The sequence below is a fragment of the Ambystoma mexicanum genome, chromosome 4q, assembly GCF_040938575.1.
Source record: "Ambystoma mexicanum isolate Mex_15411 chromosome 4q, UKY_AmexF1_1, whole genome shotgun sequence".
NCBI classification, from domain to species: Eukaryota; Metazoa; Chordata; class Amphibia; order Caudata; family Ambystomatidae; genus Ambystoma; species Ambystoma mexicanum.
In genome coordinates this window covers 1145388735-1145415828 of record NC_090928.1, presented here as the reverse complement: position 1 = coordinate 1145415828, position 27094 = coordinate 1145388735, and the positions used below count along the sequence as shown (strand labels likewise).

General features: G+C 44.6%; 1 protein-coding gene across 2 annotated transcripts in view; it reads left to right on the top strand.

The window, feature by feature from the left end:
- SLC4A1AP (solute carrier family 4 member 1 adaptor protein) overlaps window positions 1-27094 on the top strand; it is a 363679-nt gene that overhangs the window by 24726 nt on the left and 311859 nt on the right. For both annotated transcript variants that reach the window (XM_069608736.1, XM_069608735.1), the window contains exons 3-5: window positions 7175-7312; window positions 9298-9358; window positions 22683-22822. In XM_069608736.1, coding sequence (XP_069464837.1) covers window positions 7175-7312; window positions 9298-9358; window positions 22683-22822 — 339 coding nt within the window. The remainder of the gene's footprint in view (window positions 1-7174; window positions 7313-9297; window positions 9359-22682; window positions 22823-27094) is intronic.

Sequence of the window (27094 nt, the reverse complement as noted above, 5' to 3'; positions counted from 1 at the left end):
TGACCATTTCACTATGAATTGTAATATAAAGCCTACAGTTAGACCAGGGTGCATTGGCCGACAAACCTCTATCCCACATCACACAGACTGACTCATGCCTCAAAGTCCAGGGCCAAATACTGATAGTGCTGTAAGTGTAGCAGTGCGTTTTCTTCAACCTGGGAGGACAGGCCTGCTGTATCTGTGGTTTGTGTATTTTGCTTTCAGGCCAGAAGTGCGTTTTCCAAAAAGAGTTGGTGAGGAGGGGAACGATTTTACCTGACCAATACTTTTCATCGCCACATACAGTCAGTGTTTTCATTATAGCCCTGGTGCCAACTCTTCTCTGTTTATTGTTCTTTACTAGTGGTCCTCCACTAACGTTTCTCAGAAAGTGGAAAAATATCTGTCAAGGAAAAATTAAAAATGGGGTGTTTTGTGCCATTGGCACAGCATGGAACACCTTCAGCTCGTGCTACTTTTTCCTTTCAATTCGACAGAAAAGCAAAGCGGAAAGATTGTATGCAAAGATAAGCAAACTCAAAGTGTGCGTGGAGCTGGAAGGTACATGCACATGATTACCATTGAAACCCAGATACTTCCTTGTAAATGCTTCCTCGTAAATTACGAGTGGAGGGTGTGTGTTCTGCCTGTTCTAATGGACACCTTCATTTTACCCCAAGCTTTACATAATCTTTGTCTCTTGCTTAACATCGACCTCTGGTTGCTTTGTTCTCCCGCTTTAATTTTATTCACTTGAATCATTCCCGCCAGACCAGAGACTACCACTGATGAAATTTGACTTGAGCACTTCCCAATTGTCTTTTTAAAACCGCAATCATGGGAACCTATGGGAAAAGTTTATTACCTTTTTGGAAGAAACAATGACTTTGTCTATGTTAGGATTTATTGGTTCGGATTGTCCTATTGCTTTGGATTTTATAGACTTTCTTTGTGTTTTATGTGAAAAAGTCATATGCTTGGCTGAAGCACATTAATAATAAAAAACAAACAAAAAAACAATGACTTTGAGCCACACTAACTACTTGCTCAACATTTGTGCCCAGATGCCTCAGTTGACCTTGATACCCTAACATAGCACGATCACATTGAGCTATCTGTCTTCACTGCTACTCTTAATTTTGCATTGCATTTTTTCATGTACAGTAAGATAAATATATATTTTGACTAATATATTGGTCAAAATATATATTTATATATTTGCATTCCGTTATCGAATGTTGTAGTGTTATTCTGTACTTTTTAACCACCCTGCTTCTCTCCTTAGAATTTACCGTGGGCTGCTCCGCCATGCTTACACCTAGGAGAGTCAGGTGGACTTGAGGGAAACCCTGGTATATATTTGTGGCTAGAAATGTATTATACTGCGTGCACAGGGCTAAGGAAAACGCTAATAGCAGAGCTTCACTGTCGTGAAGGTGTTTTGACGAGTGCAGGGACCAGCAGAACTTCCTTTATGATTACTTTTTGTTAGGACAGTTTTTTTTCTAAAGGTCAACTAAGGGCTTCATAAAACTATATCTGAGGCAATGCAGAAACTCTACTGTAGAGTATAAGGCTGTACCACCTGAGAATCTTTGGTAGCGTTGATGAAGCAGCCAGGCTGATCTTGGGAGGGAAGCTGTAGATGAGTACAGAGAAATTGAAGCATATATATGCTCCAAACAAACAGTATGTATTGTTAAAATAATGGTTTATTATAAAGGCATGTAGGCAAAGATAAATCTTTGGAAGGGTAAGTAATGTTACAGATTATATAAACACAATAATAAAAACCAACTCAATACTTATGGTATACAAACCAAAGTATAACCTTATTTAGAATAGCATTCGGCAAGCCAACATGAGTCAAGCCTAAAGTTACACGTTCAGAATGGTAATATGCTAGTCTTGGGGAGTAAAACTAGATTGGTTATACTTTCAGAATACAATAAGTAATTCAAGGGCAGCAGACCCTATAGGTCCTTATTCAGTTACAGAATCACTTAATTAGACCAACACTGTTAAAAGTATACCTTGCAACATATGTAACTTTCTTCTGTTAAGAATGGATACAGTTACACTATCACTATTACTTTCAAGAACACAGTTCAGACCTAGTAAAATAGCTCATATACTTTCTAGAGGGGCAGTCAGCTGCTCATGGATAAGTATGACCACAGTAAACAATGTTAGAAGTGAACTAAAGCAATTCAGAGAAGGCACAACCCAGTTACACTTTTAAGAATGGCAGCAGCTATTCAAGTTAATTTAGACCTATTGGTAGATCCACCTATTACATTATTTCTAATACAGGAATAGACCGTTTAACCAATGATACTCTTCAGAAGTGTAGGGTACAATTCTAGGAACTCTAGCAGACATTTAAGAAAGGCAATCAGAAGTTCAAGGTAAGGACCTATATACATTTTAGAGGGGCAGTATGCAACTTTATTTTATTTTTATTTTTTTAAATCCATTCTATTTATTAGTTTACAACAGTTAAGGCTGGGCATTCACGCCGGTCAATAACATGAAAAACAAGCTGAGCAGTGCAGTGCAAGTAGATCACAACAAAAACTTAGAGGTCTAGTCTGATCAGTTCGACAAAACAATTTTAACCTAATGCAGGTCAGGTCACAATACAATACAACGGGCAGAACAGTTCGTGTTAGGAGGGGAGCAGGGAACACCTGCGAGGAGCGCCGGGGTTCGTGCGGGTTAGTGACCCAGGTCCGACCTCCGTAGAGGCGTCCAATTATGTAGATCCAGACCATTTGCCTCATACCTTCGAAAATATACCAGGGCAGCCCTTGGCCGTGTATATTCGCTTCTCCAGGGACGCGCATCTGTCCATTGTGTTAGTCCAAGTCGCTTCATTTGACCCATTGCAACCGCTAGGAACGTTTTTTCTGCTCTCCTGTGGTCCCCCTCTCCCCAGATCCCCAGCGGTGCCATTTTTGTGTCCCAGTTGAACTGGAGCGAGCAGGATCCCGTTAATTTCATCAGTACACTTATGCCAGAATCCTTAAATGACCTCACATTCCCGCAACATAAGGTAGAAGGTGCCCGCCACCCTGTGGCATGGCATCCCAAGCAGTGATCATCCTCGACCCACCCCCCCCACCCCCCCATTTACCCATCAAGACCCGAGAATGCTAGGCCTGATGGAGTATTTTGTATTGTATGAGCCTGGTTTGGCATCTATGACGATTTCACGTGGAAACATCAGTGCCTCCACCCACTCTTCCGACTCCAGGGGGGTCTCTCTCTTCTCTTTCTCTTTCTCTTTCTCTTTCTCTCCCTCCCCCTCCCTCCTTCCCCCCGAATGTGGTGATCACTTGGTATAGTGTTGATGTGGATTTCTTCAGTAGGATCTTCGTGTGCAGGACATTTATCTCAAGGGTGAAGTTTTGGGGAATGTCTGCAAGATTGGAATTGGGCCTCAGCTCCATGTATCTGTATATATCCCCGGGGGGGGGGGGGGGGAGACTGAACTCATCTCGTATTGCCTCAAACAGCTGAATTGTCCGTCGGGTACGACTTCCGCTAAGGTTTGTATCCCCCGTTCCTCCCAGCTGGGGAAACGCCCCATTGGCGGGACTTCCGGGATATATCTGTTTTCCCACAGGGGTTGGCTCCTTGTTGGCCTGTATTCCCCCCTCCCCCCCCCCCCCACCCAATGTTTTGGAGCACCTCCACCCAACGTCGCACGTATTTGGCGTATCATCCCTGGCAGTAAAGCGGCCATAGTGTCCGGTCCATACAGGGCCCGAAAGGGGGTCCTCTCTCCCATACATCTAATTTCATTCACGATATGTGTTATGGCTGGGTTTCCATGGATCCAGTCGTTCAAAACTCCCAACTGTGCTGCCCAATTATAAGCCCGAAGACAGGGCCCCCTCCCAAACTAATCACTGTAGCTTGGTCAGGGCAATGTGGGGGTTGCTTGCGGCCACATAGGAGTTTCCGAAGGGTCGACTCAATAGGTAGGAAGGTTGCGCAGGGAATATGGGCTGGACCATTCTGCAAGACGTACAGGAATTCCGGGAGGGATGGCATTTAAAGAGGGTCGCCCTCCCCAACAGGACGATCGGGAGGGATTGCCAGTGGGTAATGTCCGCTTTGAGTCTGTTCACCACAGGTTGGAGGTTCAAAAGGAGAAATTCGTCAGGGTTGGGGTCACCCGAATGCCTAGGTAGACAAAGCTATGGATGGAGATCTAGTAGGGGCAGCAGCGCGGAATGGCGTCTTCACCCCCTTGGAGTGGAAAAAAGATCGTCTTGTGTTTGTTGACTTTAAGCCCACAGCAACTTTGGTATTCGGTGAGGATTTCGGTAACCTCGGGGCATGAGACTCTGGGGTTGCTCATGTAGATGAGCAGGTCATCTGCATACAGTGAGACCCAGTCTTCTTCCCCCATGCCCCCCAGGGCCACTGAAATCCAGACCACCCACGGAAGGATCTAAGCCGAATTGCAAGAGGCTCAAAGGCCAGTATGAACAGGAGGGTGGGGAGAAGGGGTACCCCTTTCTGGCTCCTTTGCCCAGTGGAAGGGTCTGGAGGAGATCCTGTTCACCCGTACCACCGCTTCAGGGGGCAGAATACAGTATTTTAACCCATGCCATGAAGTTGGGACCAAACCCCATGCGGTCCATGATGTCCCATAGGGCAGCCCATCCAACAGAGCCGAAGGCATTTTCAAAGTCCACTGCGAGGAGAGCAAGTGGCTCCTTGATCACAGTGGCTTGGCTGATTATAAAGTGGACTTGACGCAGATTCCTGGTAGATTTGGTCGGCATAAACCTGCCTTGATCCGGGTGTACTAAGGATTGAAGGACCTCCAGCATTCTGTTAGCCAGGACCCACGCTAGTATTTTGGCCCCCCCATTGATGAGTGAGATGGGCCTATACGAGGCACATTGCTCCGGAGGCTTCCCAGGTTTAGGAATTACTACGATAGTGGCCTGTCTTACGTCATGGGGGAGCGTCCCATCGACCTGCGAGCACAGCAACATGCGGTGCATATGACCTACCACTGAATCACCCATTCTCTTCCAGGTTTCGACTGGGATACTGTTAGGTCCCAGGGCTTTCCCGGTTTGGAGCTGGAACAGGGCAGAGGCCACCTCTTCCTCTGTGACCTCTAGCTTCTGGTTCTGGGCCCGCACTGTTTGGGGAGTTCGTGGAGTCAAGTAGTGCGGGGTCGTCTGCTCAGATGTGACCTCTCTGGAGGCAAACGGGCGCTTGTAAAGGGCAGCAAAGGGATTAACTATGTCTACATCGTCCTGGAGCGGGACCCCATCAGCCCCTTGGATGGCCCTGACATGTCCGGGGTTCATTCCCCTCCTTTCCAGCCAGGCCAGGCCAGGGCCTTGCCGGCCTTAATCCCCGGTGGCATAGATCTGCGTACGCATGGTCCAGTGGGCGGCTCTGGCATTGTCTTAAATATTTCTTGGGCCGTAATCATCGCCTCCTGAGACTCTGGTGTCCGAGAGGTGAGAAACTCTTCCTCCGTCCTAGCTGCGGCCTCCTCTTTGTCCGCAATCTCTCTCATTTGCTGTTGGCGGTATGTCGTGACCAGGGAAAGGCCCCCTGGTCACGACACACTGGAGCTTAGTTTGAGTCTCGGGATTCCTGTTGCCAATGTGAGTTCTATCCCCAAGTACATCCATTACCTCATTAGTACCCAGTTATCAGCCTGTTTCCCCATCATTGCCTCCTGGAGGTCATTAAGGAGTTCAAGGGAGAGTTGGGGGAGAGGGGGGCATACGTTGCCACGATCCCCCCCAGGAAACCTGCCCAATATCGCTGGTGACCACCACAAAGCTCCCCCGCTGGTTGAGTGTGATGCCCTTTGAGTTGGAATGGGACCCGCTTATGTATGAGGATCATGGTGCCTCTGGACCCACTAGAGAACCCTGCTTGGAAGGCAGTGGCATAATTGGATTGCTTAAATAACTTGTACTCCGTGCCCATGAGGTGCGCCTCTGACAGGAGAGCAAGAAAGGGTGAATATCTATTGATTTGTTGGAGTACTAACCTCCTTTTAACCCTGGACCCCAACCCGTTGACGTTCCATGTGAGATGGGTTAGTTGACTGTCTTGCACCATTGGTATCTGTGGGGTGATTTTATTTGTCCTGGGGGGAGCTTCCCCTCCTGGTCCAGGTCTGAGACCCTTGCTGCCTCAGAGTGCGGCGTTCCCCAGGTTCCTCCCGATTCCCATCTATTTTGGGCACTGACGCGACTTGCCGAATTGCAAGCTCAATCGCGTTTTCGAGTGATGAGTGATTGTTTCAATGATCTATGGAAAGAACACCCGCCCATTTCCCCACCACGTACTACTTTTTGGAGATTGCGGTCAGTTTCTTCCCCATCTGAAGTCCATTTTGCTTTGCAGGGCCTGCCTCTTGGACTTGTCTTTGACCATCCTGATTGCCAGTGAGGTCTGCAGGGTGGTTAAATGAGCAATGTAGAGTCTGCTGTTAAATGTGTTGCATATAGCTATATACTTAGCCATGCTCTATGCCTGCGCTGGGCTATGAGGTCTACTGTTAATCTGTCTCTGCTGTAGTGTCAAGCAATCACAAATAAAGTTTAAAAGAAAAAAATCTGGTCTAATCTTGTATAATTGTCTATTTAATTAATGATTTTCCTTTACACAGAGTAACATTAAAATCATTTTCTTAAGAACTTTTTTGAGTAACAGTACCACTTAGGAAGCTTTTTTTCCCCACAGCCAATATTCCCCACGGCCAATGTGGAATATTTGGACAGTGGTTAATTTCTGAAACGTGTGTCTGTATTTCAGTGTTGTTAAAGTTGTACATTTTGTTTTTTTTTCCTCCATCCCTCCTGCCATTTTCATCCATTGTAGGTTTGTTATATCTCTTTAGTGTTGGCTGAAGCCATCCAGGGCTTGGATTAGCCAGCCCGTTGGTATGTTCATCATGGTTAGCAGAGGTGACACATAGCTACATACGTCCCACAACTGTTAATTGCCAAACCTTGCTTCCTTATTTTTGTGCTAACAATCTTCCCTGACAACACATTTTGGCTAATATAAGAGTGGAATTGGGTCAAGGTAGATGTGTCCTTTAGTAAGCTCAGTTTTGTGCTGTGTTGTCTTCAGTGTTCTGTGTAGGAACACTGACCCAAACATCTCACTTGGTTTCTTGAACCCTGTTTTTCAGGAGATGATGCGTTGGAGGAGGAGGAGCAGGAGGAAGCGGCTGAAGAGAATCCTATTATCATGGAGTATCAAGAGGAGCGTGAAGCATACTATGTGAAAGATCCAAAGAAAGCCCTGCAGGGATTCTTAGACCGTGAAGGTACATACATTGCATGTGCACATCTTTTCGTTACTAAGCTAAAACTTGTTTGTTCTTGAGCGGTTCAGAAGACCCACTTTTTTAGCCACATTGCACAAGATCTCAGAGGTGCACAGAAACCCCAAAAGGAGCAAGAACGTAGAAAAGGTATCTCTGCTACCAGCTGGTAGAATGTACACTGCATCCTCTCTTGCTGTGCTCAAGGGAGACGTTCTGAACATTCGGGAGGGAAAGGCTGCAAGAGCATGGTTTTAAACTGTCCATTATATTGCAGCAGGAATCCTTTTCCTTTTCAATCAGACTTACTTGATCAACAGAACGAAATTATCCTTAAAATCACAGGGGTGCCAAGAATCTGATAGGATCCCTGTGACTATCTGTTCAGTGTCTGGCAATTGGAAAACCCCAACATTCGAACAACCATTGCCGTTACAAGTTGACACTGTCACAACTTAAGGGATTATAATCAAACCCTGTACACTGTTTTTGCATCTCTGAACATTATAAGCAGGCCCTCAGATGGGATCATGCTTGGGAGAGCTCTTCGGAGGATCCCAGTACTTTACAGTGCTAATAACATTAGTGGGTTACTTGATACAGGTCATCAGAGGACCATGATACCCAATAGCTCATTGGAGAGGAGCATGATACTCTAGCAAAGAATACTCTGGCACATTTGTTTGTAATTAAAGTAGTTACTCGTGACATCTCTGCACAGACACAAACTCCCATGTTGAGCCATGAGATGTAGCCCACTGCCCAGCCCTTTGCTCTTCAATCACTAATGCATTCAATGCTCCATCCCAGTCTTTATCCCATTCATAGGTCGTAACACCTATTGTACATGGAGAAAGCTCTTTGGATGAGGCGAGGCTTGCAAGAACTCCTCAGTAAAGGTTATGCTTGGGGGAGCTCTTTGGATGAGGTAATACTTCAGAGAGCTCTCTCCACTGCTCCCCTATTCATCCCAGCCCCTCTGCTATCCCTGCACCCTCACTAGTAACCCTCTAGATGCACCCCTCTATGAACAGCGCTTAGTTGCTTTACAGTTTGGTTCATGCTTCCTAAATATCATAAATGAAACTAGTCAGCTATTCCGTTCTGGTTCTAACTGCATTGTCTCGGTGCTCTTATCTGATAGGCTGACAGCTGGTCAATAACTCTCAGAAAAGCACCTCCTATTGTCACTCATGTACAGAATAAAACTGAAAAAGGATGACCAAATAGCTCAATCCTTATGGATTGTCATTGATGGTAGTTCCTTTTGACCATTGAGATGAGATTTCATGTGTGACCATACTCTGGCTGATGCGTTCCATTTGGATGTTTCCTTCTGTGTGCTGAGTTTTCCTTCTCCACCATTTTACATGTAGGCTAATTTGTATCTGCAGATCTATGACCCATGTGTTAGTCCAAAAAAGAAAGTGGAGCTTTCTTTAATTGTTGCACATTTTGTTTCGTAAATAGTGAATAATCGGGCAGCTTAGTTTTCATTATTCAAAGTCCCGTCCATGGTTGCGTCTGAAAACCTTTTCTTTTAAAATGTCTTCCTCATGAACCTCTTCCGATTGTGTTTTTTTTTCTTTTCTTTTTTATGTATTACTTTTTTTACTTTTTACCTTGTCCTTCCCACAGGAAAGGTGTTTAAGAGCCACCTCTGTGTACCCTCTTTCTTCCCACTCCTTCCTGCCGTCCTCCCCAACTTTCGAAATGATTTATTTAATCATGGTAGTCCTTTTCCAGTTGTTTACTATGGGTTTGGGTTGTCGTTAATTAGGTGTTTTTGGGAAGGACACTCCGCAGAAGATGTTGTCACATATTACCTATTTGCACATTTAGCATTTTAAACCCATTAATAATCTCTGTATTTTGTTGTAAAGTTCAAGAAAATCACTTGAGCAGGCTAATGGTCACAATTGCATGCACGTAAGTCCAGAGAATTGTTTGCGAATTTGAGTAACAGATTTTCGCTTTGTTTTATGCAGGTGAAGAGTTGGAGTGTGAATATGATGACCAAGGACACAATACCTGGCTCTGCAGGATAAAGTATGCAGCATGGGAAAACAGTCTCCGGCCAGAAACGGTCTCCATACCCTAGACTGCTCAGTTGTAGTGTAAATTAAACACAACCTCCCCCGTGAACTATAGGTTAAAACCATCTCATGTCAGAAGTGCTCGGTTTAGAATGATTCTCTGTCAGATGTGTATGTTGTATATCGGGAGTGAACAACTCACTGGAGGGGGTGATTAAACTCAATCACTTGTTGGAAGTGATGCCTTAAGATCTTCTACTGTCATGAGTGCCTTTTCCATGGCGAGACCTCAGTTGTAGTGCTTATGATAGGGCACAGTTTCAATAAGTGCTCTCTGTGCCACAAACCAGTCAATGATGACCTATTAATACTGCGTGCAGTCTGGATAGTATTTAGGATTAGTATTGGACAAGTACTATTAATATTAGTACTACTGAGTGCAGTCTCGAAGGTGCCTGCACAACTGTAAAGCGATTATTTGCAGGAATGTATTTTTACTGAGTTTCCCCGCAGGGGTAGCTTAATTTATACTGCCTTCGCAGAATTCTTGATGAGTTTATTAAGGTGTAGCTTGGAGTCCAGCACAAACAAAAGGTTTCTTTTTTTACTTAGCATAATAAAAGGCTGGGCGTGACTTCTTTTTCTCTGAGCAAGTTGTTTCCTTGTTTTGAGTAGGAAGTTGGCAGAGGATGGCTGAAGGCAATACCTTTTTTTTTTTTTAGGGTTCTAAATTATTGTTGCAACATCCAGTCCTTCTGCAACAAGTCACCTTGCTGCACTTTTTAGGTGACTGTCACCTTTATAGTATTGTGATTTTGTTTTTCTTTTTTTTTCTTTTTTCTGATTGTTTGGAAAGGCTTGTCTCTTTGCAGTTGGCCTCAAGCCTCCACTCACTGCTTCCTGTTCTGTTTTATGCGGCATAGGTATATGTTAAGGCTTTTCACAAACGGCTTTTCTACCACGATCACTTGCTCTCGGTGAAATATTGGGCTGATTTAGTATTTTATTTAAAATACAGTGGAATTGAATACTTTGGGTCATTACTGGAATGCTCAATTTACAGAGAGCAATCTGGGAATGTCAAGCTAGCTGAGGATTTTAAGCTAGGAGCTTTCTCAGAATATTGAAGTGGAAGCTTATTGGGAAGGTCTCCTCCTGGGAACTTATATGTTGTCATGCCATGAAACATGTTGTATCGTATGACGTGACTGACGCTGACATGTGTTATCGCATGTCCAAAACAGGAGTAAACTATGACTAATCAAACTGTATCACAGGTTTGTAAGAAGTTTGTGTCTTGAATAGCTTTATGGAAATATTGAATTTCTAGTTGCTGCACTGCTCTTCAACTATATTTATCCTGACCGTCACACTGGCACAATGAAAAGATGTTTTGACTCCCAGAATAACCACATATATGCAAGTGTTCATTACAGTGTCAGTGCTGGGGCTAATTTTGCAATTGCACCAAAGTTAAGATCTGTCATTTTGGTGTTTGTGCGCACGTTGCAATTATTAATTCAAGTGCAGGGCCCCATTCGAATGGATTGTGTCCTCCCACGTATTCTTCATCTTAGATATCTTGTCTCCCAGCTTTGCTGCTTCAGAAAAATAATTTCTCCAGAGAGTGCTGTGCTCAAAGCTGCAGAGTCGTAGTCCCTCGAGTGCCGCCTTAGATCGTCGACATCATCCTCAGTATAAAGGGTTCAAGCCGCGCCGGTTAGTTCAGTTCTGTTTTTCCAAGCACTGCTTTGTGTCGTAAAACTGCATCACTTTTCTTCGACAATATGGCCTCTTCATCAATTCCATCTACACCCAAGACTGGTTTTAAAAAATGTCAAAAGTGTGGAAGAAAGATGTCGATTACCGACCCCCATCGTAATTGTCTTTGGTGTTTGATCCGTGACCATAGGGTCGACGAATGTGGTTCCTGTCCAATAAGGCTCTTAAGGAACGGAAAGGTAAGCTGGGGGTGGGGGAGGAATCTTTTCTAAGTCTTCAAAAAGACAGAGATTCAGGAGGGTTTTCTCGAGGAAATAGAGGTCTAAAAGTCGCTTGAGGAAATCCTCCTTCGTCCCAAAAATCCAAGAAGCAACGTCATAATCTTCTTTTTCCTCTTCCTCCTCGTCTGACAGAAGGGTCATATCCTACCCTTCCAAGCACGATTACCCTGAAAAATGGGAGGCTTTTAGGGCTTCGATGCTAAACATTTACGAGAATGCAGCCCAGACCCATTCGAAAAAGATGCGTGAAGATCATGCACCTGCCCACCCAAAAGTGACGGAGGGAGATCAAAGACCAGGCATGCAAGATCTGACAAAAAGTCAAGGGTGTCATTAGGGGAAAGTTCCCCGACACCTCATGAAAAAAGAGTGAAACCACAGGTGCATAAATCTGGGGTGACGGCTGACAAAATGGCGTCCACATCGAAGTCGGACAACGTCGAGGCTGCCTCTGAAGATGGCGTCGATACCTTCCGGGACTGCGTCGAGGCCTTCCTCGATGATGTCGAAGCCTCCTTCGAAAACGTCGAAGCCAGCATCTTTATCATCAACGTCTTTGTCCAGGCATTCTTTATTCCGATGCCAAAATCGACACCTTTGTCTAAGCCTCGATCAATGACACCCCCTTCACCACAGAAGATCTTCCATCCTCAACCCAGGCAAGAATTTGTTAGATCTATGTCCTCTATTTACGAGGAGCAATCCTCTGAAGAGGATGTTACTTCAGCTGGGGTTAGATTTGTAACTAAAGCGGTTCCTGAGGAGTTGATAGACCCAAACTCTAAAATGGCTGATCTTTATGATTGCCTTTAGACAGTCAGTGGCCTAGATACTTCCCCCTGAAGTAGAGTTTCATAAGCCAGACCCTGCAGATCATGCAGACTCTGGGGATAGAAACCTAATGGGAAGAGTCATTGACTTCATGGGATGGACAACAACTTCCCCAAGTTTCGACCAGGAAGATAGGACTGATATCCTGAATGAGGGACCTCAAAGGGACCCTGTCCTCCCTTTCCATAAAGCATTGCAAAAAAGGGTGATGGCAACTTGGGATACCCCAGACTCTGGGCCTGCAGTACATAAAAAGTTTGTAGGGAAGTACAGACCATCCTCATCAGATCCTGAGTACCTGTCAAATCATCCCTCGCCAGAAAGCTTGGTGGTACAAGCTGTAACCTCCAGTAGACAGTCAACTTATCCTTTGATACCACCTGATGGGGGTGACAAGAAAGTTGATGCTTGGGCCCGGAAAGTCTTCTCTTTGGGCAGTATGCCCCTTAAATCTACGAATGTAACTTGCATTCTGACAAGGTTTACATACACCCTGTGGGACTGTATGACATCAGGGGCTGAGCACATCCCAAAGGGCGAGGAACGGGATGGTTTACTGGCAATAGTAAAGGATGGAAAGGAAGCTATGGAGGAATGCCTCCAGTCAGGATTGGACACTGCTGATAGTGTAAGCAGGTCCATGGCATCTAGCAGGGTCCTACGCAGATTTGCATGCATGAGGAAATCTGGTTTTGCACCTGACCTACAATCGAGATTACTCAATATGCCCTTTGATGACTGATGGCTGTTCGGCAGCAAGGCGGACGAGAGGTTGGAGAAGCTGTAGAATTCTAAAGCGGCAGCTAAATCACTCAGCGCCGCTGTAAGGCAGCCTCAGCAACACTCCTATGCAGGGTCATCTTCCCAGAGGAGCCGTCCCTTTTGCTTCTACTCCTCTTTTGGAAGAGGGACGGGACAGGCCAGTCAAAGAGGCCAACAGAGAAAATCCTCTCATGGTGGAAGAGGGAAAGGTGCTAGATCAGCCCCAGCAGCGGCTACTACCTCCTCAGCCACTGCTGCAGCCGCTGCAAAGCCACTCTGAGGTCTTGACCCACAAGACCCCGGTGGGAGGTAGGATCACTCGGTATCTGAGCGAATGGCGGGGCATTACGTCGGATCCCTGGGCACTAGAGATAGTTACCCATGGTTACTTGCTTCCTTTTCGACAAAGTCCTCAAGATCATCCACCAAAATTCCAGACCTGCTCCTTGTGCAGGAGATTTTAGTCCTGCTAGAGAAAGGTGCAATAGAACATGTACCTGTAGTGGAGAAGAACCAGGGTTGGTACTCGCCTTACTTTCTCATTCCCAAGAAGGAAGGAGGGTTGAGACCCATCTTGGACTTAAGAAATTTGAACAAATTCCTCAGGAAGGACAAGTTCAAGATGGTGACCCTTTCTCAGATCCTTCAGACTCTTCAACTTCTGGACTGGCTGGTTCATTTGACCTTCAGGATGCTTTCTTTCATGTGCCGATCCATCTCAAGTACAGAAAGGACCTGAGGTTTGCGGTTGGCGGTTCTCACTATCAGTTCCGAGTTCTGCCTTTTGGGCTAACCTCCGCCCAAGGGTTTTCACCAAGCTGATGGCTGTGGTGGCAGCGAGTCTCAGGAGGGGGGAATCCATGTCTACCCTTACCTGGACGACTGATTAATCAGGGCGAGTTCACCCGAAAGAGCCCAGGAACATCTGACCATGACCTGCCACTTCTTACACAGACTGGGCTTCTCCCTCAATTACAAGACGTCACAAATTATTTCACGCCAAAGACTCCAATTCATCAGAGCAGTCCTGGATACTTCCTTGGGCAAAGCCCCGCCTCCCGAGGAGAGAGTGTACCACATTGCTCAAGATCTTCTATGGTGGGCTTGCAAGGAAAATATCCTCAAGGGAAGAGTCTTTTTGGCAACCATGGCCGGAGATAACAGTAGTGACGGACGCCTCACTCACTGCGTGGTGAGCTCATACCAATGATCTGACAATCAGCGGTCGTTGGTCTCCATTGGAGTCCAAACTACAAATTAACCTGTTGGAGCTGAGGGCAATCAAACTAGGCTGAAGGCCTTTCTGCCATCTGTATGGGGAAAAAATGTCCTGATAATGACGGACAACACGGTGGCCATGTACTACCTCCAAAAAGAGAGGAGGCATAGGGTCACTACCACTGTGCAGAGAGGCAATGCAGCTCTGGTTCTGGGCAATGCAAGAAGGAATCTCACTGTCAGCAATTCACCTACCGGAGAGCAGAACATGGCGGTGGACGTTCTGAGCAGGCAGAGCAGTTTCTCACAAATTGAAAGTCCTTCAAGAGATCTTCATCCTTTGGGGAACCCCTCAAGTGGATATGTTCGCGACCAGTGTCAACAGGAAGTGTGAACTGTACTGCTCAAGGGAATTTCCTCAGAGCGGAGCTCTAAGGTACCTGTTCGTGGTGGACTGGGAATTTCCACTCCTATACGCGTTTCCTCCAGTCCTCGTGATTCTCATGTAATCGGGAGGTTGAGAAAGTTCAGGAAATCCATTATCCTAATTGTCTCGGATTGGGCCAGGAGGACTTGGTACCCGGACCTTCTTAACATGTCCGTCTTCCCTACGATACGTCGTCCACAAAGAGAGGATCTTCTCTCGTAAGAGGAAGGTCGGGTCCTCAATCCAGAGGTCAAGACACTCCGCCCTCACGCATGGTTTCTGAGAGGCTGAGATATAAGGATTGGGACCTCCCGGATGATGTAATGGAGATTTTGCTTTCGGCCAGAAGGCCAGCAAAAGAATCATTGTACTGGTGTCGTTGGAACAAGTTCAGTAACTGGTGCAAGGATAAGAATGTGGATCCATTCTTATTTAATACTCCTACAGTACTTTCCTTCCTTTTACACTTGGCCAATTTGGGGCTCCAAGTTGGTACGATGAAAGGATTTTTAGCAGCGCTATCTATATTTAAGCGCTCCTCTGAAGAGGTTTCTTATTTTAAACTGCCTTTAGTTACCCAGTTGCTAAAAGGACTAACAAATGTGTACCCTCCAACACCTTTTCAGGTACCCATCTGGGATTTAAATTTAGTTTTAAAATTGTGCCCCCTTTGAGCCTTTACATTCCTGCACGTTAAGGCTCCTCACTTTGAAAACGATTTTCCTATTGGCTATAAAGTCAGCAATTACTGGATATACTGGGCCTTGGAGTGTCTAAACAAACTCTATCCAGATGGATAATTCTGGTAATTTCGGAGTGCTACAAATTGGGCTTCGGATGGGCTAAGGACTCATTCAATCAGGGGCATGGCAACTTACACGGCTCTTCAGAGGGGTGTTTCCGATGCAGGATATTTGTGCGGCCGCAACCTGCTCGTCCATGCACACTTTGATAAAACATTATTGCTTGGACTCTATATCTTATCAAGGAGGCCTCTTTGCAAAAGCCATCCTTCATTCAGTCCATGATTTAAATCTCTAGTACTCCCTCCTCCAAATTCTTACTGCTTTGGGAGCCTATCTAAGATAAGGAATACGTGGGAGGACACAATCCATTCGAAGTACAAGTTACTTTCCAACTGTAACGTTCTTTCGACTGGATGTTCCTCCCACATATTCCTCATCGACCCTCCCAACCTACCCCTCCGTACAGTTTATGCCAGTTGCACTCTAACTTCCTTAAAAGCCGAAGGACTTCAAAAGCCTGATGAACTGATGCAACCATAAACACTGTAAAAACAGAACTGAGCTAACGGGTGCGGCTCGAGCCCTTTATACTGTGGATGACGACGATCGACGGCGGCCCTCGAGGGACTACAACTCTGCGGCATCGAGCACAGCGCCCTCTGGTGAAATTTTTTTACGAAGCAGCGAAGCTGGGCTACAAGATATCTAAGGTAAGGAATACGTGGGAGGAACATCTAGTCGAAAGAACGTTACAGTTGGTAAGTAATTTGTTCTTCTCTGTTGTCTTCGCACTGTCCTGATACTGTACTAGTGCAAAATCCGCCATATTTGGCAATTTCAACAGTACTACAATCAGCTCAAACCTCACCTCTGCTCCTGTACTAATACCAGTGCAAAGTGTGTCATAGTCCCAGTGGTAGACCTAACTGGGGTGGGCTGATAAAAGCAGTTGAGCAACCTACGTTGGACTGCAAGGCAATAGCAGACGCAGCATGGTAGGCAGAACTTTTACTAGTCTGCCCACCAATGGTTGCTGGCTCTCTGCTCGCCAAGGCCTTGCTCCATTATGGGAACCGTTGTCCTTTTGCTTGCAACAGACGTTCAAAACTGCTAGAAGAGGGAAGTAGAGGCTGGCAATTTAAGGGTTAATTGACATAATGCAATTTGACAGGCGTGAGGCAGAGGATTACAAAAATGTGGGTATCGTGTGCAAAGTGATCATAGGGAAAACTAGTAGTACGATGCTTACTGGTGACACTATAAATTGGCTCTTATTTGCAAACTCTGCATAATTATACTGATTGGTTGCTAATTGTGCACACGGTCATTTTTAAATTGGTCATCATTATGTAAACGCGTAATGAGCTCAGTATGTTTCGAAGAGCATTGCAAATATGAATTCATCTCTGTAGAACTATGAATGGGTGTGTGCTTTCTCATTGGGATAATGCAGTGGTTAGTTGACATTTCCTCTGCTAGGTTCTAGACCTGCAGGTTTTAGTTTTGGCGATGGGGGGATAGAATTTTGTCAGCCTTTATGTGTGGGTTGATATCAGTGTTCAGGAGAGTTCTCTTTTATGAGCTTGGCAAAGAGAGATTCAGGGGTATCCGGTGGAGGTAGTGTCACCCGAGAATACATGGTCAGGGGAGTCCACAAGTTTAGAAGTTAAAAGTGGTTAGTGCTAAATTGCTCCCTAAACCTGTGCTTGGTGGTGCTAAGCTCACCGTGGATCAATGCATTAAAGTGTTTTCCTTTGGTGCTATGGGGGCATGATTAAAAAGGATGAGTTGGGAGAATACCTTTATGGACACCCGCACTGCCACGATCTTAGTTTGCAAACAACCTCTTTTGTGCTCTTGTAAAGCAGAAGTGGGATTTGTGGATGGTGACTGTGGTTTTCGAATCCCCAGTTCTCATGTTATATCTCCTCTTCATGAGGGTATGTACATGTAACAGACAAAAGTGACTATAGCTGGATGAAAGTAACTTGGACAATTCCCTCTTTTGACACTTTATTGAAATCCGACATCTCAGTAGAAGTGATTAGTCAAGGATACCGACTGAGATTTAATGCCAGGAAGGTCGCTCAAGGTGCTCGAAATTTAGCTGAAGCTATTGAAAAATCCAACAGTGATAAATCAACCGTTATGGTAGACTACACAAACCTCTTGGCTCTCTACCGGACCACGAAGAATCATAAGTAGGTTTCTCAAAAGCCAACACATCAGCATACTTACGATCACAAGCTGACCCAGAAATGTAAGGTAATGCAGAATTCTATAAAATACACAAGGACTCATCTGATCCCTTCCCAGGCTGCGGAAGTTGAACATATTAAATCGAACTACAGATCCTGGTGCATAAATCTTAAAAAATGAACTTCAAAAAGATGCCAAAGCTATGATGGCTGCCATAAAAGGTAAATCTACTGCTCAGATGTGGTTGTTAATAAGTGCACTCAACCTCAACATTGCTTCCAATCTACAGAGGTGACTAAAGACGCTTGGAGAGTTTTCTACCTTAAACTATTTGCAGACCCTAACCAGGAGATACCTCCTGAGGAGAAGACGTTGGTGCAATGGCACCTGCCGTATGACCATGAGGATCTGATTTATATGATAAAACGACTAAATCCTCGAGTGCCGGGCCTGAATGGGAACTCCAATCAAAGGCCACCCGGAACATTGGGCCAAGTTGCTGGACTCAGTATTCCTCAACAAAAAGCAGATCCCAACGTCTTGGAAGACCGCCTATATAAACCCCATATTTAAATATGGTTTAAGATCAGAGTCTTCAAATTACAGGCCATTTCCATCCTTGACATGAAGGGCAAATTGTATGATTCATTACTTTTGAAAAGATTGACCCGTGGCTGGAAACCAAATCCCTCCAGGACAAATTCCAAGTTGGATTTGTAAAAGGATTAGGGATGGCCCAGACAACCTTTATAATTTCTTCGCTGAAAGCCAAAACCATGACATCCAACAACAAATTACATCTGGCCTTTGTGGATTTCACGAAGGCTTTAGATAGCCTTAACCGAAATCGACTTTGGAACAAACTAGCAGAGAAAGACTGTCCTCTTGACCTATTGGAACAAATAAAGGGGCACTATTCGAACACCTCTACTAGAGTTCGACTTAACACGACTGGCCTCTTGTGTGACAAAATCCAAACTTATAGCAGAGTACAGCAGGGCTGTATTCTGGACCCTTACCCCTATAATTTCTATATTTCAGACCGAGGAGATTACATGGCTTCAATCTGTCCTTTTAGACTTCACCTAAATTGGTCTGCAACGTCAACTAGAGGGTCTTCCGAGATATGCTGAGATAAACAATTTAGAAGTAAACACAATAAAACTGAAAATCTTGGCATTGAAAAAGTGCTCGGAAGGCAAAAAAAAAGCTTCAAATGGCATCTTAATAATTAAGAGATGGCACAGGTAGCCTCATTCAGATACCTAGGAATACCAATCTCCAGTAGTATGGTGGAAACTGAAGCAGCTGAATCATTGACACTCAAGGTCCGGTCATTGGCGAGCCAGGCACTGATTTTGAAAAAGAAATACTGTAAATACTCAATGATCCCGATCATAGAGTTCTATAGAACAAAGGCTATCCTAACGCTAACCTATGGATCAGAAGTATTTCTCAATATGCCATTAAAATGGTGGCCCCTAATGGATGGCCGATTTTGGCAAAAGGTTCTGTGGTTGCCGCGTTCAACACCTATCGAACTGATAAGGAAAGAACTAGGCCTGAGCTCTCTGTTGATGGCAGTGCATTGGAAAAAACTGTCCCTATATGCGAAATGCCAGAATAATCCGACAGCTTCAATGATGAAAGGGATTCAACAGGATCTTCTACATGGAACAAATCCCTTAATCATCTCGTGGGAAAAGGAATGTGTAACATTAATGAAGGCCCTGGACAGTCAAATGAATGACCTGTTTCTTATTCGAGTTCCAAATCAAGAATAAATGTATCCTGAAAAGACTGGATAAACACCATAAAGGCAGTGACCCAGCTAAAACTCCACCAGGATCTTGCAGCAGAAACGAAAAAAAGGGGCGTGGTACACCCATACTTAATAAGATGCACAGATCCAGGAATTCGAGCATATTTCATGAGAAAACGCTTACATTTATGCAATGCTGGTAAAATCATTGCAGTACGTGACACTGCTCAGTTTAAGTGTTCCTCATGCAGATTTTGTAAAAAAGGAGGATCGGAAAGAATCCCTCAAGCGCCTCTTTACGTCATGTGCACACTTCTCAGAACAAAGGACATGTTTTTTTGGGCACCTTTTTTTTTTTTTAATGGAGTATACTACAATAATGGCTGATGCGTGGTGAACATATGTGCTAAGCGGCTCCAAAATCTCAATAACATTAACCATGTTTGACTTTTACAGGTTGGTTTTGGAAAAAGTGCTTGCTACAAAGAATCCGTGAAGACTCACTTGGACTATGAGGATGATGTGCTCAAGATTCAATGAGTTGGGAAATCCCTTGATATAATGTATAAGGATCAAGCGCTTTTGTCGAAACTATGAGGATATGCTGTTTTTGCTAAATGTGTAACTGTAAACTATAAAGCAATACATAAATAAAAAACATATGTGCATGTAACTGGATGGGGAGAGTTTTGTCCTAAAAAGTCTTAGTCGTTCTTCTTCAATAGTGTTTTCTCTAACATCTTGCAATTCTAAATCTGATGTAATGAAACAGTATGTAATCAAAAACTGCCCTAAAAATGCAAATAACAATTATAAAAGTATGTACGACACTCAGATCTGTTTCTAGGCCATGGTTCAGCTTTGTTCTAGTTGTAGATCAGTCTTAATATTTATCCTCAAATACAAGCCGTCTCCCTTCAATAATGTATACCAAATATTCCTAGGATGACTCCTGGAGGTTGTAGTGATCTCAATCTGCTCCAAAGAGTGCTTGAAATAATCCATCCTCGCAAACATTCCGCAGTTATTTAGAAAGGGTGCCTTCCCATCAAGGCCCTAGTCTTTTTGACCTTTTGTCTTCAACTTGTAAATCTACCTTTATGCGTCAGTGGAAAGCTTCATGTCAAAGTTGGAAGAATCAGTGTGTATTAGCTGACTTCAGATGAAACGCTTAAAATCGAGGTACATCTTCACCTACTCTTGTCCATTCATCTGTTTCTTTTTAACCCAAGTTTCTTCCTCTATTTCCCAATGGTATTGCTAGTAGTATGTACATTTTGTAAGTGGCAGCAAAGCATGGGCAGTAACAAAAGAAGCCTTGCCAATTAGTTCTGGTCTTCCGAATCCACACCGTTTTCTCCAACCTCCTAACCCATTGGTCTGCACAATGAATGAAGGTGAGACTACTAATTCCTTGTATGCTATGCATCTGGGAAATTACTGAACTGATTCCACTGGGCCAATACTGCACCTGACTGACTTGTAAGCTTTAGAAAAGAGAGCCTGGCTCTCGTTTGCAACATAGCTTCCACCTTCTGATGGCCAGTGCTAGTGTCAAATATACATTACTAGGACTAGGCCCAACATACATTTGCCTATGTGGATTTATACATTCTTGCCTCTGAAAGCAAATCTATGTGCAAAAATGCTTAACCAAAGTTTCTGCTTCGTCTACACAAGTAACAACTGCTGGTCCAACCTATTTGGCTTTTTTTCGTTTTTTTTAGCAGTGAGCAGAATGTGTAAATAAATATCGGTCTCATCCATAACACTGCAGACCTTTGAAAGTGAACTCCAATTTACAGGGTCGCCCCTTAAATATTTTGGGGTACCCCCTGATCACACTCAAGCCAGAGTAAATGCACCCCTCTAGGTAATTAAGGCCATGAGTCTATCCTGCAAGCATAACGAACTTTAATCTTTAGAGATCATGAGGATTGGGGAAAATGGCAGTTTACGACCAGCATTCTGTCTTCCGTGGCTGGCTCCTGCAGACTAAATGGCAAGCAGACGCCTTTATATACTCTTCAACCTGGTCACTGGATACCGGCAGAGCACTATTCCTCTTGCTATACAAGGGGTGCTGAAATGTTCCTTCTTGCAAGGCTGGGGTTCCTTTTAGGACAGGCTATTTTAACATAATGTAAAAATACATTGTCACATTCTTTTTTCATCATTTTGCTATATCATGAACATTTATGTATAAACCCACCTTCCCGCCATAATCTGCACACTTCACCCATTAAATTTATATTTTATCTGGTCCAGTAATTTCTCCAAAAAACCTTGTTTTCCTAGTACTCTGTATGTCGTGGTGAATCCTTTTTTAATCTCCATTGGCTTGTGATGGACAGGAACAGCTGCTGAATTACCTTGTGCTCTCTGCCAGCCTGCCTGTAGTCTATTTTTAGCACAAGCTGAATTCACTGTGTGCTTTTGAGCAAAGCAAACTACAATTTAGCAGTTTTACAAATATATCCATCTAAATAATTATTTGCACCTTATATTTCAATCCTAACTATCTTTATTGAGTGACCCTCCTCCCCCTGGACTCTTGTAGTGCTTAGAAAACTCTTACAGAAGTCTTGCCTAATTCTAACACGCTTGGGAAACTTGGGAATGATGGAAAGCACTAGGCTCCTTCACAACACCTTCTTCCTATTCGTTAAATCCTTAATTAGTAAGCTAGTTTGAGGCCATAACCTACCTCTCACTCATTTTGTTTTGTCTGATGGTACTTGAAGACTGTTCAGTTCACAAAGTGCATGTTAAAAGATGCTTAATTCGGTTGTTTAAGAACATTGTAGCAAATTTTGGATGACAGGAAGCAAGCCCGGGTTTAATCTGCTGAGGAATTAAATGTGGTTGATTTAACAGAAAATTTAGAAAGACTAGCCATTAGGAGAGCAGGCTCATCATAGTCTGTCTTTTCCCTTAGACCCAACCAGTTGGATATATACTTTAGGATATAGGGCAAAGTCGTGCTAGTTCACAATTCTAGGAAAGGAGGGGCGAGTGAGGCCCTCCATAATCTACAAGAGCAGCAACATTGCCAGTAGCAAGTAGGTGTGAGGATGTTATGCAAATTGGCTCTCCTGGTAATCGCTCTGTTCCTCTGATTGTCCCCAGTCATTAATGTCAAGTTCCTCGATTTGATTATAAATCAGCGCTGCGTCCACATTCTAAACAACCTAGCAAAATTAACTCTGGGTGCTTTAATATTGAAACAAGGGGGTGGGGGGGAATGTCATGGGCATAAACAAGCACCCCTCTATATGCCCTCCCTTGCCAACAATTGCCCCCTTCTACCTCCCCCAAAAACCAGTGTGGGTGTATGATTCGTTCTTAGGAGTCAATGTCTGATGTCACTCTCGTTTCTTATTGTTCAGGTTGCCTGTGAATGACTCCCTGGGAAAACAGCTGATAGCAGAGGCCGTTGTCTCTGGAAAGAAAAAAGAGGCATTGGCCCAGTGTTCCCTGGAAGCCTGTCGAATGCTAGACATGAGAGGATTACTGCGTCAGGAGGCAGGTCAGTACCCTGTCATGCTCATTCACCAAAATATTGCATTAGCAGAGAACTTCCTTCTGAATAAGCAAATGGGCGTTTATACTCTACCACATGCTACCATAGTTATTAAGTGTAATGTGTCCAAACCTGGGTCTGTGGTGGAAATATAATTGGGGGATCATGTAGATAAGGAGGGGTAGCTGAATAATTAGGCAGAGTTGGGTGATCAGGTAGGAAGTAGTGCTGGTTTCTGCTTAAACACGTGGGTCTTGAAGTTGGTGGTTCAATCAAGAGGGTAGTGTGCAAGTTTTACATATAACCACGTATTACTGCAGAAAAAGGAGGGCTGGTATTCTGAACACATAATTGCTGGAATAAATACTTTGAAGGCAATGTTATGGTGACACTTTATTAGGGATGCTGTGGGGGGACCCTCATTTGTGAATAATAGTGTATGAGTTTAAAAGCTCAACCATGTCTGTTTTGTATGAAAGGAAAGGGGTGGAGCCATGTGGTCATCTGGGGATTGCTGGGGGCTCGATCCTCCGCCCTTTGTTCCTGTCAGTGGCGCCCATGTGTATTGGGCTCGAGGATTCTTCCTATCTGGTGCAACTGTAAGATGCAACCCCTGTCAGCAGAGAAATGCAGAATCCAATGATGTAGTCTTCCTTGGGACTCTTCACAGGATGGAGGAAGGCAAGTTCCATTGATGATCACCGTTTGCAGGCGACAGCATGCGTCCTTCCACTCGCGTTCATGAGCAGCTCCAGGACAGGCTCCCTTGAAGTTATAATGCTGGAATTTGGAGAGAATATGACTTGTGGTACTAGCGGGCGACCACCAAAGTTCCCCACTTGAACTGTGATGCTTCTGGCATGGTCGTCCACAGAAGAGCTGGTCAGTCTACCTGGCAGTCCAGGAACACTTTCAAAGGCTCTGACGGCCTGGATACACGGCTTTGAGACTAGTTGGTCCCACTAGTCCAAGGGCCTGAAGCACCACGCAGGGCCTTCTGAGATGAGGCTGAGGAGCAGGGCTTCACTGTTTGGGACACTAGGGGATGCAGGGCCACTTCAGTAGTTGTCTTCGGGTCATCAACAATCTGCACCTCTTCGAGGGATTCTTGGCTCCAGTGTAGATCTGGAGAATAGCTGAGAAGTCATCTTCGAGCTGGTAGCAAGTTCAGGCCCACCAATGGTAAGGAGCTGCACTATTCAAACAGCCAGTTGTTGTCCAATCGGGGACTACTATTGGTTTCACATCCGCCCCAGAAGCAGACTTTGTGGCAACCGTGATGTGGATTTGAACTAGTGGCTAGTGCCATCCCTCTTCCTGGGGGAGAAAGAGGGACAGACATAAACACTCTCACACTCTTGTGGCACAGCTATTTTAGGGCACTAGCCACTGTGACAAAATCCTAGGCAATTTGTCCCTTTTCCCAGGGGGCAAAGGGTAGAAGTACCCCATTCTTGTCTAGGGCGGTGAGCTCGCTAAGCAAAACCCTCCTTAGGGGCCAGGGAAAGCAGGACCTCACTGGGAGTGACTATCTGTGGGACAAGGAATACTGACTGCACGTTTCTGTTGGCTCAAGATAATGCTGGAGACCAGTTGAACTCAGCTGTAGATGTACAGCAATATGCCCTTTCATGTATGCAAGCATGAATATAGATGTGAAGAATCCTGAATAGAGATACAAGAACCCTATGCAGAGGTGAACCTCTAGCTTACTGACGTCCTGGAGGGGCAGAGCCACGTTAGACCGTGGAGCCTGTGGTAGCGTGAAGAGAAGCGGATATGCCGGAAGTCCAGCACCGAGGGAGGTGACACAGCCGAACGAGAAACAGACGGGAAAACCATCTTCCTTGGTAGTGCGACCATGGTGCTGCCGTGGTGGGTCAGCGACCCTAGAAACAGCGCTGAGACCAGGGGGAACAGTGGAAAGAATCCTTCATTACGGATATGAGAACCCAGTAGTCTGCTCAGTAGTATTCAAGAAGCAGACGCTTGATAGACAAGAACGCAGAGAAGGGAGGCAAACATCCAGAGCCCTGCTGGGATGCCAACGCACTGGCGCATGGGATACAGAAGGTACCAGGATTTCACAGGCCGAAGGGAGGCCCCACAAACGGAAAGGAAGAGAGAATGAGGGTCACAGGAGCTTGAGAAATTCAAGAAATAAATGTGATAGAATAGAAATATTGAAACCAACACCACGCTTCAGAAAGCCAAAGTGGTCTGGAAGGGCCAAGAGTGATGAGACATTTGGGAATCCCCAAAGAGAATGAATCTGGAGGATTGGCTTAGGATATAACCCCAGAGAGACATTTGGGAAATCCATGAGAACTTGGATCAAACAAGTGGATCAAACCATAAAGCAAAGGAAGAGAAAGTGTCTAAGGTGGTGGCAAAAGGATAAGGACATCCTGCCAAAATGTAAAGGAGTGTATACCTTTTAAAGAGAGTTTAAAAGCAGTGGAAACCCTTTTTATCCTGAAGATATCTCCAGAATGAGATCCTTTGAACATTGACACAAGAAAGCCTGAGTTAGAAGGCCATTACCTGGGCTTTTTTTTTTTGTTTTGTTTTGTTATTTGAATATAGCGGTAGGGCTAGATAGCAGATGGGTTACAGACGGAGAACAGCCTTTTTTTGTGTGTAAATGACCGACGAGCACCCTTAGTTTATTTTATAGATTGGGAAATCCCTCGTATCAGTAGGGATATAGAGGCATTTTTGTTTTAGTTATAATTAAACACATTTAATATGTCATTCCTGGGTCTGTCTCCTTCTGGTTCGCCACACCGCTTTTAGTAGCTATATGCGGTAAACACGAATGTGCACACCAAAAAGAATGTAAAAAGGGTATACATGTAACTGCTGCAAACAGCTTGTCTTTAGGCACATATAAAGGTGCCCTGAAATACCATGTGCAAAAAGCTTTGTGGATAGACAAGTATCCCAATTGCACTGCACTGCAAGATGCTGGGTACAATGTTAAAAATACAAGAATTCAAAAGGGAAACAAAGTTTCCCAGTACTGATAATCTGAAGCACTAAACAGTTTCCCCATAACATGTGAGCAAAAGGCAAGGGAATAGAAGCTGAAGGTTTTACTTTCCTTCAAAATGTCAGGACAGGATAAAAAAACGGAGCAAAAAGAATGTGGTCTGTAAGGGTTCCAGAGTAAGACTCGGTCACAGTGGCATGTTAATTATTGGTTGCAGACTTTTATTGTAAAACAAAGGGTGTTGTAGAAATCCTATCTATCCCTAATCTTAAGGGTGTTTTCCTTGCCTCAACAAAGCTAAGGACTGTGTATATCTGAATGTTTTCTTTGTCTTGCTAAATTTCCTGTGAGAGCTGGAGCTGGTGGGTTCTCTACAACTGAGACTGCGCCTACTCTGTTACTACTATTAAGTTGGCCTATATGAGCTGGGTCCCACCAATACTGTTACAGCCTGACACCCCGCTTGCTGCGTCAACCGCTCTGATCAAAGAGCTGCCATCCTTTGGTTTGTCGTTCCTTGCACTGTGGAGGCACTGCCCTGTGTGGCTGTGGGGCATTTGCCTAATCCATATTGCCCAAAGTTGCCCCGTCAGGGTATATACTCCTGCCTTTCTTGAAAAAGTCACCCTCCAAGAATAAGGGCAAACCATCCATTATGGACTCCTTTGCTGGCCAAAATAAACAACGTGAGGCCCCTCAAAATGCTCAGTCATTTGGGGTCTGCACCGTTGGCAAGTTTACTCCACTTTCTCTACACCGATATTCGTTGGATTCAAGCTGGGTAGCAGGGCGCCAGTATCCAATGTGTAAATACCCTGCGGGATATCGGAATGAGTAGCATCAGCCGCTACAGGATAGGATCATACGAGGATCGCAACTGCTGTAGGGTAAGACTCAAAAATCAATAATAAAAGTAATACAGATGAGTCGATAAAGTGCACGGGAGCAAGAACATTTTATTTTTTCCCCAAGTGCATCCGCGGCAGGGAATCACTTAAAATAAATCATCCAGCATAAACAATGTTGCAGAATACTTAAGCTGTGTCATCCCTTGATTGGTTGCTCCATAGGTGAATCTTGTACAGTTCCTAGCCCTATTGGCGTATCCTAACCCTCATGATCATACTGCTGATTACTTTATCAAAATGGTTTCATATTTCTCTCAGGCATTTTCCCAGGTTTGCTATTGGACAGTTGAGGTTTAATCGATTCAAAATCTTTGTGCTTTCCTTGGTTTTAATCTATGGTCTCTGAACCTTTGCATATTGAGTACTTCCTGGGCGGGA